This window comes from Diabrotica virgifera, chromosome 10 (assembly GCF_917563875.1).
Source record: "Diabrotica virgifera virgifera chromosome 10, PGI_DIABVI_V3a".
In the NCBI taxonomy this organism is placed as follows: Eukaryota; Metazoa; Arthropoda; class Insecta; order Coleoptera; family Chrysomelidae; genus Diabrotica; species Diabrotica virgifera.
This window is the reverse complement of record NC_065452.1, coordinates 12653094-12667554: the sequence shown is the minus strand read 5'-3', so window position 1 is coordinate 12667554 and position 14461 is coordinate 12653094. Positions and strand designations below refer to the sequence as shown.

At 32.2% G+C, this 14461-nt stretch overlaps 1 protein-coding gene across 3 annotated transcripts in view; it reads left to right on the top strand.

Annotated features, from left to right (window-relative positions):
- Nucleotides 1-14461, top strand: part of LOC114329551 (prolyl endopeptidase) — a 170945-nt gene that overhangs the window by 140073 nt on the left and 16411 nt on the right. For all 3 annotated transcript variants that reach the window (XM_050641308.1, XM_050641306.1, XM_050641307.1), the window contains exons 11-12: nt 8051-8199; nt 13446-13795. In XM_050641308.1, coding sequence (XP_050497265.1) covers nt 8051-8199; nt 13446-13795 — 499 coding nt within the window. The remainder of the gene's footprint in view (nt 1-8050; nt 8200-13445; nt 13796-14461) is intronic.

Sequence of the window (14461 nt, the reverse complement as noted above, 5' to 3'; positions counted from 1 at the left end):
CTCCGAAAAGTCCTTAGAAAACTGAAGAAGTGCGGTAGAAAATGTGCTGCTAGAGTGACATAACAATTATCATGTGTTTTCAAGAATGCTTCACACTTATCCAATACCAGCATAGCTACAGTTCCACCTTCTCTTTAGAAAACTACTGAACAGTGGCGGATTTAGGGGGTAATAGAGGAATTCCCCCCGTAACACGGTCCAGAATTAAAGAAAAAAATGTTGAAACATAAAAAATATATTAGCTGACATGAAACTTACTACTGACAGACAAATTCAACCCAATTAACTCGACAGTTAGGAAAATAAATTGAACTTATTGCACATTTTATTATCTATGTCTTGTAGTTTGGGGTTATATATTTTATATATTTAGGAATTGGTGTTTTATTGGAAGTCGCCCCCTCTCCCAAGGCAAATTGAGGAACAACCACAATAAGTGCTGCTAGAGCAGAACAAGGCATCTCACGTTTTCACGCATGCAGAATCGAGTGCCTCTAAAAGTCATTAGATATGCCGACGAAGCAGTAGTTTTTGCAAATAGCTTAGGTGATTTTCAAAGAATAACCTCTAGCATATCAGATATGAGTAGAGAAAATGGACTTGATCTCAATACAAAAAGAAAAAACAAAGTACAAACATGGTAGTAGGTAAACGCGAAATATTAATTACAATCGCCTATGGAAAAATCGGGTTTATGTCATCTTCGACTATCTGTATCTGTACGTTAAGATTTTGCTGATTTCGGTTAGATGCATCATATGTCGTGCACAACTAACGACCTATCAGGATACTTCACTAGCAATGGCGGAACATTTGCCTTGGGGGAGGGGGGCGACTTCTAATAAAACACCAACCCCAAAATATGTATACAGGGTGAGTCACCACTAACGGGACGGAAGATTACAGCGAAATGGTAAAAGATTTGAAAAAAATTTTAAATTAATAGTTTGTAAGTTGATAAAAGCTACATTTTAAAATTATTTTGAAATATACAGGGTGTCCCAATAAATGGCGGCGTATCAAAATTATATTTTTTCTTATGGAATACCCTGTATTTTATTGCATTTTTTAATTGTCCGCAAAAAATAAGATATAGTTTCATAAGGCTTCCCTATACCTATGTACAGAGTGTTCTGAGTTATGTAGACTTTTCTTAAAATGTAAAGTTTGAAAAGAAGGCTTATTCTCAAGTTATTTAAGAAATTATAAAAATATTACTTTTACATCTAAATTGTTGGATATTGGTTGAATGTATTCCATGATTAATCATTACACATTTGTCTACAGGGTGTTCAAAATTTACAGTTTCATTATTGAAGTATTCAATGTGCCATATGATGCTTATTTTAAATGGAACACTATGTATATTAATAAATAATTATACTTATCAAATTTACCTCTTTCGAATGGTGTATGGATGTCCTATACCTAGGTCACATCGTTTTTGCGTAATTTACAATTATTTAGATTCTTAATCTGTAAATCGATTTTAAAACAAAAGATGAAGTTAATTAATGTCATTGTATGACATTGTCATTTTATGACAATACGGTCTGGTAATTATCTTATAATTACTGCATTCCATGATTGATTATTACACATTTATTTACAGGGTGTTCAAAATTTACAGTTTCATTATTGGATTATTCAATGTAGCATAATATGATGGTTATTTTATTAGAACACCATGTATATTAATCACTGAATATACTAAACACAGGTTCCTCTTTCGAATGGTATATAGATGTTCTATAACTAGGAGTCATAGTTTTTGCGTTATTTACAATTTTCTTAAGCGGTACATCGATTTTAAAAATATTTATAGTCACTCTCAATCTTTAAACCCATCATCTTGGCATAGTTTTGTTATAGTGTAGTTGTAAATAAAAATATGTAGCGTTTTTCAAAAGCGTTTGAAATTCTTAATTTCATAAAAATATCATCTAAAGTAGTAGGGTAGGAAGTGTAGCATTTACAATATTTTTAATATAACCCCATTTAAAAAAATTCATCTTGGTCAATCCTGGTGAGCTAGGTGGCCAAATATATGGACCGAATATATCTATCCATTTTGCTCGCACGCTAAGTGGAAGGTTTTAAGATGGATCCAAAAAACTTAATTTAAGAAATTTAAAAAAGTTGCTCCATTCAGATTTTCGTCAAAAAATATGGGTCACGAATCTCGATCAAGTACTCGCTCAGAATACTGCCCCAAACATTAACACTTCATCGATGTTGGCGATCAACAGTAAAATGTTTGTTTACTGTATCATAATAAAATCAAAGCTATGTCTATTAACTAGCTAGACGATTATTATGAAAAGTAGGTAGATTCGTCTGTACACAATACATTCTTAAAAGAAATCAGGATCTTCTCCAAATTCTAAAGTCTATAAACGAAAAGTTAAACGTTCCTGTTCTGTCTAATGCTGGTGTAGTTGAGTTTTATACAGATGATAGCAGTTTTTCTTATGTATTCTACATACACTCGTTTGACTGATTTCCAATTGACTCGAAAAATACTAGTATTTGGGTTTTCCGTAACAGAAAGCAGGACATCAAGTTCGTTGACGTCATCAAAAATAAATGGTTTATTTTTATTTAACTTTTCGTACCTATGCAACATCACCAGTAGCACGGAATCTATCGAGAAATCTCTCAAAAACGTCCTTTTTTGGGTCTCTTCTATCAGGATACTTTTAAGCGTAAACTTTAGAAGCTAAGAGACAATTTTAAAAATATTCCCCAATGCAAAGTAGCATGTCTACTCTTTCATAGATAGCGTGATTATTCATTTTTAGAAACAATTAAATTTGAATGTAACCGGCTCTCCCAAAGCCATTTTTAGGTAAAAAAATTTGTATCATACACGGTTGTTTATAATTTTGATAATTACCAGACCGTACTGTCATAAACTGACAATGTCATACAATGACATTAATTAACTACATCTTTTGTTTTAAAATTGATTTACAGATTAAGAATTTAAATAATTGGAAATTACGCAAAAACTATGACACCTAGGTATAGGACATCCATATACCATTCGAAAGAGGTAAATTTGTTTAGTATAATTATTTATTAATATATATGGTGTTCCATTTAAAATAAGCATCATATGACACATTGAATACTTCAATAATGAAACTGTAAATTTTGAACACCCTGTAGACCAATGTGTAATAATTAATCATGGAATACATTCAACCAATATCCAACTATTTAGATGTAAAAGTAATCTTTTTAGTATTTCTTAAATAACTTAAGAACAAGCCTTCTTTTAAAACTTTACATTTTAAGAAAAGTCAACATAACTCAGAACACTCTGTACATAGGTATAGGGAAGCCTTATGAAACTATACCTTATTTTTTGCGGACAATTAAAAAATGCAATAAAATACAGGGTGTTCCATAAGAAAAAATATAACTTTGATACGCCGCCATTTATTGTGACACCCTGTATATTTCAAAATAATTTTAAAATGTAGCTTTTATCAACTTACAAACTATTAATTTAAAATTTTTTTCAAATCTTTTACCATTTCGCTGTAATCTTCCGTCCCGTTAGTGGTGACTCACCCTGTATAAAACAGATAACCCAAACTACATAAAAGACATAGATAATAACATGTGCAATAAATTCCCTTTATTTTCCTAACTGTCGAGTTAATTGGGTTGAATGTGTCTGTAGTAAGTTGCATGTAAGCTAACATATTTCAACGTGTAATAATCATGTTACAAATTTTTTCTTTAATTCTGGACCGTGTTACGGGGGAATTCCCCTATTCCCCCCTAAATCCGCCACTGTTCAGTAGTTTTCTAAAGATAAGGTGGAACTGCAGCTGTGCTGGAATTGGATAAGTGTGAAGCATTCATGAAAACATAATTGTTATGTCATTCTGGCAGCACATTTTCGATCGCACTTTTTCACTTTTCTGAGGAATTTTCGAAGGTTTTCTGAAGATTAAAATACAATGCATCTATTTTTGACCACGAATTGCAACATGCAAATATGCATGAAGATATTTTCATTCACTTGACCGTGAATTAGAGCACTTAACGTAAACCGAGTACCTGAATTTAAGAACTGAATTTAAGAATAATAGTTTTTCTGACCTAGGTGCTATGGACTTTTTTAATCTACTCACTAAGGACTATCATTGACCAAAGTTTCGTTAAATTTGACTGGGACCACTTTTCCATAAGGTGTGTTGCGGGGTCGTTTGAAAATACGAAATATCTGTAACGTGATACAAAAATAAGAGTGTTTTATTTAAAGAAAAGAGAAAAATTTAAAGAGCCGTCATACCAGATAGAAACAATCTAAAATTAGGTTAATTGCAATAAAACTAGGACATATTAAAGCTCTTTGTAAATTAACGATTACTTTTTCTTATTGTACCGGGTGTCCCAATAAGAATGGTTCTCGGCCATATCTCAGGAACCGTTTATAGTACAGCTTTGAGAAAAAAACATTTATAACAAAAGTTGCTTCGGGAAAAGCCTGGAAATTAGTTTCATAATTGTGGGTCCACCGCTAGAGGGCGTAATTGAATATCAAAAATTAAAAAATCAAAATTTTACAAAATTTACCTAATGAAAGGGCACTGGAAATCCAATCATCGTATTCTTCATAAAATTCTCCGCATATTTAATTTCACAAGTTTAAGTCTACCTTCGCAAATAAGAGGTGGGGGTAAGTGGGATCCTTATGAAAAAATGGCTGTAAGGCCGGTTCTGCTAAATCGAATTTTGCATACTGGGTCTTGTTGAAAACAGCTCTTTTTCGTCAATGTAAGAGACTTATTTTCGAAATAGCCTAATAAGGAGTATGCCAGCTAGTAGGCGTTATTTAATTATTTTCGGAAATCTAGTTTTCTTTGGAGAATATTAATTACAAGTAGGGGAGAGTTGGATAAAACGGGATAGTCGGATAAAACGGGATACCTGGCCTAGAGACCCAACTAGTGCTGCTATCAATCGGACAACGACGAAAACTTCTTCTCAGTCGTCATTTTAACATTCTCAGTTCGTTTTACCTCGATGCCACTATTTGATGAAAATTTGTTGTGTTTAGAATTGTTTGACTCTATTTTTTTCATACTTTGTACTTTTAAGTGCGTTATTTTCTACATTATATTGCCTACATATCTAAACATATAATTCCGGTGACTATTACATTTGATTAAGTATTCATTAACGAATATTCTCATGTGTAGTCTATCTAATTTTACTTTCACGTTTAGGCAGGAGCCATTTTTGTTTTGAAAAATGTGTGAGTTAGACAAAACGGGACACTTATAAGTTGGATAAAATGGGATACAGTTTTTTATGTCCCGTTTTATCCACCTATTTATTTGTTGGCCTATAAATTTTTTAAATAGCGATAAAGCTCGTTCTCATACTGCAGAATAGAACAACATATTTTTATGTGACTTTTGTTCTGATATACGTACCTAGTCCTAAATAAAAGGCCTTATTTCCCATTTTGCAATAAAACATAAATAACGCCTATTTTTAAGTTTTTGACTACTAAAGATATTGTTTTTTTAAAGGTAAATTTTGCTTTGCAGTCTTATATCTACTTAAATATACTTTTTAGATAATTTTATGCAAAAAATTAAATATTGTGAACCTATCCCGTTTTATTCAACCGTGGTATGCTAAAACGGGATGTGCAGGACTTTAATAAATATATTTTTTTACTATTTTCTAGTCATTAAAAATAGCTAAAAATAGGTTTTTTGTGTGCTTCAATAAATGTTATACGTATAAAAAATAATAATATGATAATTTCTTTAACATTTTTTCCGTAATAAAAATAAACAAGAATGGTATCTCGTTTTGTCCAACTCTCCCCTATGCATTTTTAATCATGTATTACAAAATTAGACCAAATTAGCAACATAATACCGAAAACCGCATGTCGATACCTTTCTTCTATCTCGAGATATCTTAAGAAACGTGTAAATTTTAAACAACTGTTAATGTCACTGGTAAACGAAGTTAAGGAAAAGTAGTGTGCTATGGAAAAAACAAAGAAACATATAATTAATTAATTAAAACAACAAAAAGACAAACAACACTATAAAATATAACAAACAAATAAAAGCAACTACTTACTTAGTGACGACCTAAATGTTCAAATTGTTGCCCATCATTATTTTCGATGCAAGCATTTACTCTTTCAAGAGTAGATTGGACAGCATTCTCAATTTCTGCTTTTGCAATGCTTTGAATGGCGTTTGGTATTCTCTAGATTCTAGATAATGTTTTCTCAAGTAGTGGGCCTAGCGGCAAAAACAAGGTCTTTAATCTGTCCCCATAATTAAAATCTAAAGCAGTTAAATCTGTTGCTATTTAATCTACTCTTGAAAGAGTAAATGCTTGCATCGAAAATGATGGGCAACAATTTGAACATTTAGGCAGTCACCAAGACTAAGTAAGTAGTTGCCTTTATTTCTTTGTTATATTTTATAGTGTTGTTTGTCTTATTGTTGATTTAATTAATTATATACGTTTACATGTGGAAAATGTTTTTTTTTCCATAGCACACTACTTTTCCTTAACCTCGTTTACCTGTGACAGTAACAGTTATGTTTAAAATTTACACAGTTCTTAAGATATCTCGAGATAGAAAAAGGTAACGACATGTGGATTTCGGTATTATGTTGCTAATTTGGTCTAATTTTGTAATACAAAATTAAAAGTGCATACTTGAATTTATTATTTTCCAAAGAAACTAGATTTCTGAAAATAATTAAATAACGCCTCCTAGCTTGCATATTACTTATTAGGCTATTTCGAAAATAAGACACTTACATCGACGAAAAAGAGCTGTTTTCAACAAGACCAAGTATGCAAAATTTAGCAGAACCAGACTTGCAGCCATTTTTCCATAAGAAGGTTCCCACTCACCCCCACCTCTTATTTGCAAAGGCAGACTTAAACTTGTGAAATCAAATAGGCGCAGAATTTTATGAATACGATGATCGGATTTCCAGTGCACTTTCATTAGGTAAACTTTGTAAAATTTTGATTTTTTAATTTTTGATATTCAATTACGCCCCCTAGTGGTGGACCTACAATTATGAAAATAATTTCCAGGCTTTTCCCAAGGCAACTTTTGTTATAAATATTTTTTTCTCAGAGCTGTACTATAAACTCTTCCTGAGATATGGCCTAGAGCCATTCTTATTGGGACACCAATATTACATGGACGCGCTTACGCGCCCATGGCACTAATCTATAGTCATATTTGGACGCGTGTACGCGTCACCGGAGCAGAAAGGGTTAAGGATCAGTTGCAGTATTATATATCACTTTCCCCTCACTATATATGTCCGCAAGACGTTTTGCGGTGTTTAACAGTCTTTAGCAGTTCTCTAACCAAGAGATAAGAGCGCGCATCGGAAAAGCTAGATCTACCGTCAACCGAATGGGGTCAAAACCTCACTCTTGGCATAAAAGTAAGAATGCTGCTGTGCGACGTCTTCTCTGTTCTTGTTTATGGTGTTGAATCGTGAATCTTGAACGAAGGAAGCTATGTGCAGAAAATTGGAAGCATTTCCTATCTTTTTTCCTGCTTTTCCATCTGGAAATACGATAAAGATTACCAGGATGATCGCCAACATTCGTCACGGATAGGCATATCAAGAAGAAGAAGAAGAAGAAGAATCAGTTCTCCATCTTTGTTGACTCTCCTTAGTACTTCTTCGTTAGTTTTTCTTGCTGTCCAGGGTATCTTCAGCATCCGTCTATGAATCCACATTTCCAATGATTCAATTCTGTTCATGGTCGATACTTTTAGTGTCCACACTTCTGCACCATACAAAAGTACAGACCAAATATAGCACTTAACCATTCTTTGTCTTTGTCTTAGTTCTAAAGTGAGACGATTATTGCAAAGAAATGACTTCATTTTCATAAAAGTAGTTGTAGTCATTGCATTCTGCGTTTTATACACCCTATATGAGGAAAAGGACAAAACTGAGAGAATTCATGTTGTAGGCTGTATTTTGTTTGGTATCTAATTATTTTCTTATTTTAGGGTTTAGTTAAAGATGGTTCAAAACCATGTCTGCTGTATGGCTATGGAGGTTTTAATGTTAACCTTACTCCTGCATTTGGGGTAACCCGTTTAGTATTTATAAATAACTTTGATGGAATTTTTGCTCTGGCCAATATTAGAGGAGGGGGGTAAGTGAATCATTAACTAAACCAGTGAACTGCTATACTGCCCTGCTTAGTAAAAACGTCCGATCTACAATTTTCGTTTTTTCGTGATAAGGTTATATTCCACTACTATCAGACATTTATCATCTTATTACTTAGGCAGAAAGTCCTTTTTACCACCTCAAATCGTATAAAATCATAAATTTGTTATCCTGCAACTGGTGAAATTAGTGTTGACCTATTAGCACGTATACTAAATATAATAGGGCAAGGGAAATTACCGTAAGTCATAATGAATACCCAATCGCTTCTCATACAGACATTTAAAAAATAATTGGATTTGGTAATTGTTGTTGATTTATTGAAATATAAAATACGTAATAGTTTTGCCGCTTAAATAACCTTATCTAGTGAGAAAACGCAGTTAGTAAAATTGATGCTACTATAGTATGCGCTCTGCTATCACGTTTCTACTATAGCTTGCGGTCTACCGAGGGATGCGGTATATAAGCTGTATTCTACCGGGTGTCCACTTATATTTTCCCCCATTTTAACTGCCTATAACTTCTAAACGGCTCAAGATAAAAATATGCGGTTTTCACTGAAATGTTTTATTTTAGTAAAAGTTTTGTCTGAATGGATTGAATTTTTTATATCGCTTTCAAATACGAAATAAAATATGGCGGATTTTTGAAAAAAACGTTGTTGACTTTTTTTAACGGAACACCCAGTATATTCTTTTGTAAATTGAAAGAAAGGTCATTCACTTATCTAGCGATATAAAGTTTTTCAAAATCGGTTGTCAAATCACTGAGTAAATAATTTTTAAAATGAGAGGTGCAACGTGGATATCACGTACCTAAATAACATAACTAACCAAGTTATGTGATCTCCACATTGCATCTCTCATTTTAAAAATTAATTGCTCAGTCATTTGACAACCGATTTTAAAAATTTTTATATCGCTGGATAGATAAATGACCGTTTTTTTCAAGTTTTTAGGTAAGTGACCATTTTTTATATCGCTTTTAAATAAAAAATGGCGGATTTTTGAAAAAAATCGTTGTTGACTTTTTTTATTAAAACACCCAGTATTTTTTTTTGTATCTTGAAAAAGCGGTCATTTACATATCCAGCGATATGTAAATGACTGAGCAATTAATTTTTAAAATGAGAGACGCAATGTGGAAATCACATAACATAATAGCATTTTGCTCAGTTATGTTATTTAGGTATGTGATATCCACGTTGCACCCCTCATTTTAAAAATTAATTACTCAGTGATTTGACAACCGATTTTGAAAAATTTTATATCGCTGGATAGGTGAATGACCTTTCTTTCAATTTACAAAGAAACATACTGGGTGTTCCATTAAAAAAAAGTCAACAACGTTTTTTTTTAAAAATCCGCCATTTTTTTTCGTATTTGAAAGCGATATAAAAAATTCAATCCATTCAGACAAAACTTTTACTAAAATAAAACATTTCAGCGAAAACCGCATATTTCTATCTTGAGCCGTTTAAAAGTTATAGGCAGTTAAAATGGGGGAAAATATAAGTGGACACCCGGTATTACAATGTAGACAAAAAATCTTACATATTAAAACAATTAATGCTTGATAATAATAATGTAATTTGTTATATCAATTTGCTATTTTAGTTGGGAATTAGCCAACTGTGTGGCAGGGGCGCCCGCCTGCAGTGCATCCCTTGCAGGCCCGTTATCGCCCGCCCTGGCTATGAGCACTCCGAATGATAATTTACAATGTATATACATTGTAAATCCCAAATCATGATTTCCAAAGTTTATACATTGTAAATTATGATTCGGGAGTGCTCCTAGTAGCATTTAACGTGTTTTGGTTTGCTTGTTTCTACTGCATCTTGATTGTAAATTTAGTATAAGTACTAGTATACCTACTACTACTATTTTGGAATATACAATATAAACTTTATCCAAATTTAGTTTCTTTACTATTATGCAAATAATACCGTAATCTTTCATTTATTTATTTATTTATTTACGGCATCCATTTACAAAAGTTTTACAAGCTACACCTTAACAACAATAAATGATTTAAATAATAAACACATCAGAATAATACAAACATAAAAGAATTATACAGAACTACATACAACAAACTTATTATAAGATATTTTCCCAGGGTGTATGCAAATATCAAGCCCTCTTTTCATATAAAATGGCCTGGTAGATTAACTTTCATTTCGTTTTACATTTATTTTGCTCCACATGTTTATTACTTGTTGTGAATAAATATTTTTTTCTACAAGAGTTTTCTTGCTTTACATTATTTTGTTCAAATCCTTCAGGTATTCTAATTATCATTCATACTTATTTTGCACCAAATGTTTATTACTTGCAAATAAATATTTTTTTCTACAAGAATTTTATTGAATTTAATTATTTTGTGCAAATCCTTCAGGTAGATCACACCTTCGAGGTAGACCGCATACTATTAGTATCATGGTAAAATTTTTAGTATCATTCATATTTAAACTTAAAAAGTCCTATCTGAAAAATTAAGAATTCTAAATAACCTATACATTATTAATACTTAGTTAAAATAATTGATGGATTGATAACAACACAAAATACCGGGTTTCTTGTGCGTGAAAAACAACGTGTTCCCGAAATACATAAAGTTAAAAACCAACAACCGCAGTACCGCTGCCCTCGCAGGTATACATCAGGGGCAAACCAGATGGCTGAAATGGGATAGGAGCACCCAGTATAGAAAACGAGATATTATAGCTGTTTATCTTAAGGTATGTCATTCAGAATTACATTATAGATTAGATAATATAGAATTTGATATCCTAGATTCTAACGTAAGAACTGAAGTAGATAATATAATAGACAAAAAATTTAATACACAGTGTAAAAAACTAAATAATTTAATTTACAATAGTAAAAAAATCGATACTCATTATACAAAAAATTTTTCAAATCATAGTTTTTTTTAATAGATTTATAAACTTAACAGATACTAAATTCAATAATAGTGAGATAGAACTTTTAGAGAAAGGATTCAAACACAACTTGCCTCAACATAATAATAAAAAAAAATTAGAATATTTAGGTGTAGAATGTGAAGTAGCGTTAAACAAAACTGCCAAGAACATAGAAAAAAGCATCATTGCAAAATCTATTACCGATGTATGTAGTGAAACTAATAATTCCTGTTACAAAGAAAACCAAATAGCCGTTTCAGTTAAAAATAAATCAATAAAACATGACATAATATTTACAAAAGCAGACAAAGGTAACACTACTATTGCTATCGATAAAAGTAATAACAAAACAATAGAATTTTTTAATAACCAAAATAGTATAACACTAAACAAAGACCCCACAGAAAAATACCGAAAACAAATTAAACTAGCCATTGAAAATTCAAAATCAATACTAAATCCAACAGAACAGAAATACCTTAATATTATGAACCCACAACCTCCTAAATTATACTCTTCTATTAAACTACACAAACCTGACCACCCAATAAGGCCTGCAGTTTCTTTTTATACAGCTCCGTCATATAAACTTTCAAAAATACTGACAGATATTATTACACAATACACTAAATTTTCACCTAAATTCACCGTAAAAAAAACTAGTTAATAAAATACAACATTTTCAATTACCCAACAACTCCAGACTAATTTCATTTGACGTAAAAAATCTTTTTCCTAGTTTTCCTCCTACAGAAACTTTTGTTTTAGTTAAAAATCTTTTAGACCATAATAGTACAAATCCGATCATTACATCTGAAATTTTACACCTCCTTGAAATTTGCATAAATCAAGACTATTTTGAATTCAATAATCAAATATACACAAACAACAGTGAATGACTTATTATGGGTAATCCTCTAAGCCCATTGCTATCAGATATATTTATGAACCAACTTGAAACAACAATTTCTAAACATCCCGTATTTAAACAGTTCTTATATTGGTGGAGATACGTGGATGATATACTAGTATGCTTTACAGGAACTAACAGACAACTTGACCAATTTCTATCATACATTAATTCACTTCATAGGAATATTGAGTTTACAATAGAAACAGAACAGAATAATTCCATAAACTTTCTAGATGTAACGATTACCAGACTACACAACAAACATGAGTTCTCCGTATATCATAAACCTACCCATTCTGACACAACCATACACAATTCATCATCCCATCCTACACAACACAAATTAGCAGCCTACCATAACATGATACATAGACTGACAGAAATTCCCATGACAAAAAATAACTTCGAGATAGAACTAAACATCATTAAACAAATAGCAGTAAACAATGACTATAACGAACAAACAGTTAACAAAATTTTAAACCAAAAACTCCATAAGAAAGCCCTAAAATTAGTGTATCTACCACCACAGAAAGAACCCAGTACCTTCTGCTCTCTCACATATACTGGCAAGATAACAACAAAAATAGCCAGATACATAAAAAAGAAAGGAATAACACCAGCTTTCAGAACTAACAACAATTTAAGCAAATATATTAAGAACAATAAAAGCCGAAAGAGAAAGCAACTACAGAGGGGTGTGTACAAACTAACTTGTGGTGACTGTCCGAAAACTTACATCGGTCAAACTGGCAGAACTTTTGACAAACGGATAGCAGAACACAAAAGGGCTTTCAACAATAGAAAAACAGACACTTCTACATACGCACTTCACCTTCTAGATCATAATCATTCTTTCAATGAAGAGTTTCAAATTCTGCATATTCAAAATAAAAACCTTAAGCTATCTTTTTTAGAATCTATGAAAATTAATAAATTGAACAATACAGATATAATTCTGAATGACCAACTCGAGACAAACAGCTCCCCACTCCTCAACCTCTTCAGTTAAAGACTTAAAAAGGCAAACGCATTGTAAACTATATCACTTGAGAAAGGCACACTGCCGAAACAGCTGTAGTCACTTAGTTGTAATAAATCTTGTGGAAGTATAGAAAACAAACGTTTTCAGTGTTTTATTGTTAAAACTAGACTTAGTTAAAAAGTCCTGTCTATCAAATGTCAAACTTGGGATTGTTTTAGTGACTGCCTGTAAATGAAAAAAAAAAATCTAATTAACTACTAATGTGCAAAAAAGCAAAAGTCGTCTTTTTAAAATGAGGATGGCGCAGTATTAACTACAAATATTGCTTTTTGTCAAAAGTCTAATATTGTCAGTTAGGAATTACTTAGCAGGGCAGTATAACTTTAATATATTTTTTAGTGAATATGGTGACACCTGGCACAATGGTGGCCGTTTTGGAAACAAACAAAACTGCTTTGACGATTTCCAGTATGCTGCGAAATATCTAGTCGAGCAAAATTACACCACAGTAAATAAACTGACGATTCAAGGAGGTTCTAATGGTGGGCTTTTAGTGGCAGCTTGCATTAACCAAGCTCCCCAGTTGTTCGGAGCAGCCATTTGCCAAGTGGGTGTGCTGGATATGTTACGTTATCACAAATTTACCATTGGTTATGCCTGGAAGTCTGATTATGGGAGCTCTGAAGAAGAAGATCAGTTTAAATATTTGTATAAGTATTCCCCATTGCATAACATTCATATACCACAGGGTAAGTAGTTTATTTCTTCTGTTTACAGTGTACATACACTTACTTTTTTTACTTTTACGATCCAGAATGGCTAAATGACAGAAAAAACGAGAATAAAAAAGTGAATATCGGCAAGCACGTGACAAATTCAAAACCGAAGTCATAAACGCCAAAAATCAAAAATGGGAAGACAAATGTCAGGAGTTGGACACATACATCGGAGGGAGAAAATCTAGAGAAGCCTGGAGATTTATAAAGAAAGTAAGAACCAAAATAGAAGAAACTGTGATAAACCCTATAACAACAACGAAATGGGAAGAACATTACAAATCACTATTGGTAGAAAACAGACCAGAATACAGGACCACATCACACAATGTAGTCGAGGTCACAGGACAGCCAATTCATATAAACGAAGAACAGACCAAAAAAAGCAATATCCTTATTAAAAAACGGTCGCGCCCCAGGGCCGGAAGGAATACCTGCAGAACTACTTAAAAATGGTACTGACAAATTAGCTAAAATAATAACAACATTAATGAATAGATTTTTAAATGGAGAACCGGTACCACAGACATGGAAAGAAGGATGGATAACATCTATACATAAGAAAGGTAGTAAACAAGATCCAAATAACTACAGAGGTATTACCGTAACTAGTACACTAAGTCGATTGTACGGAAGAAT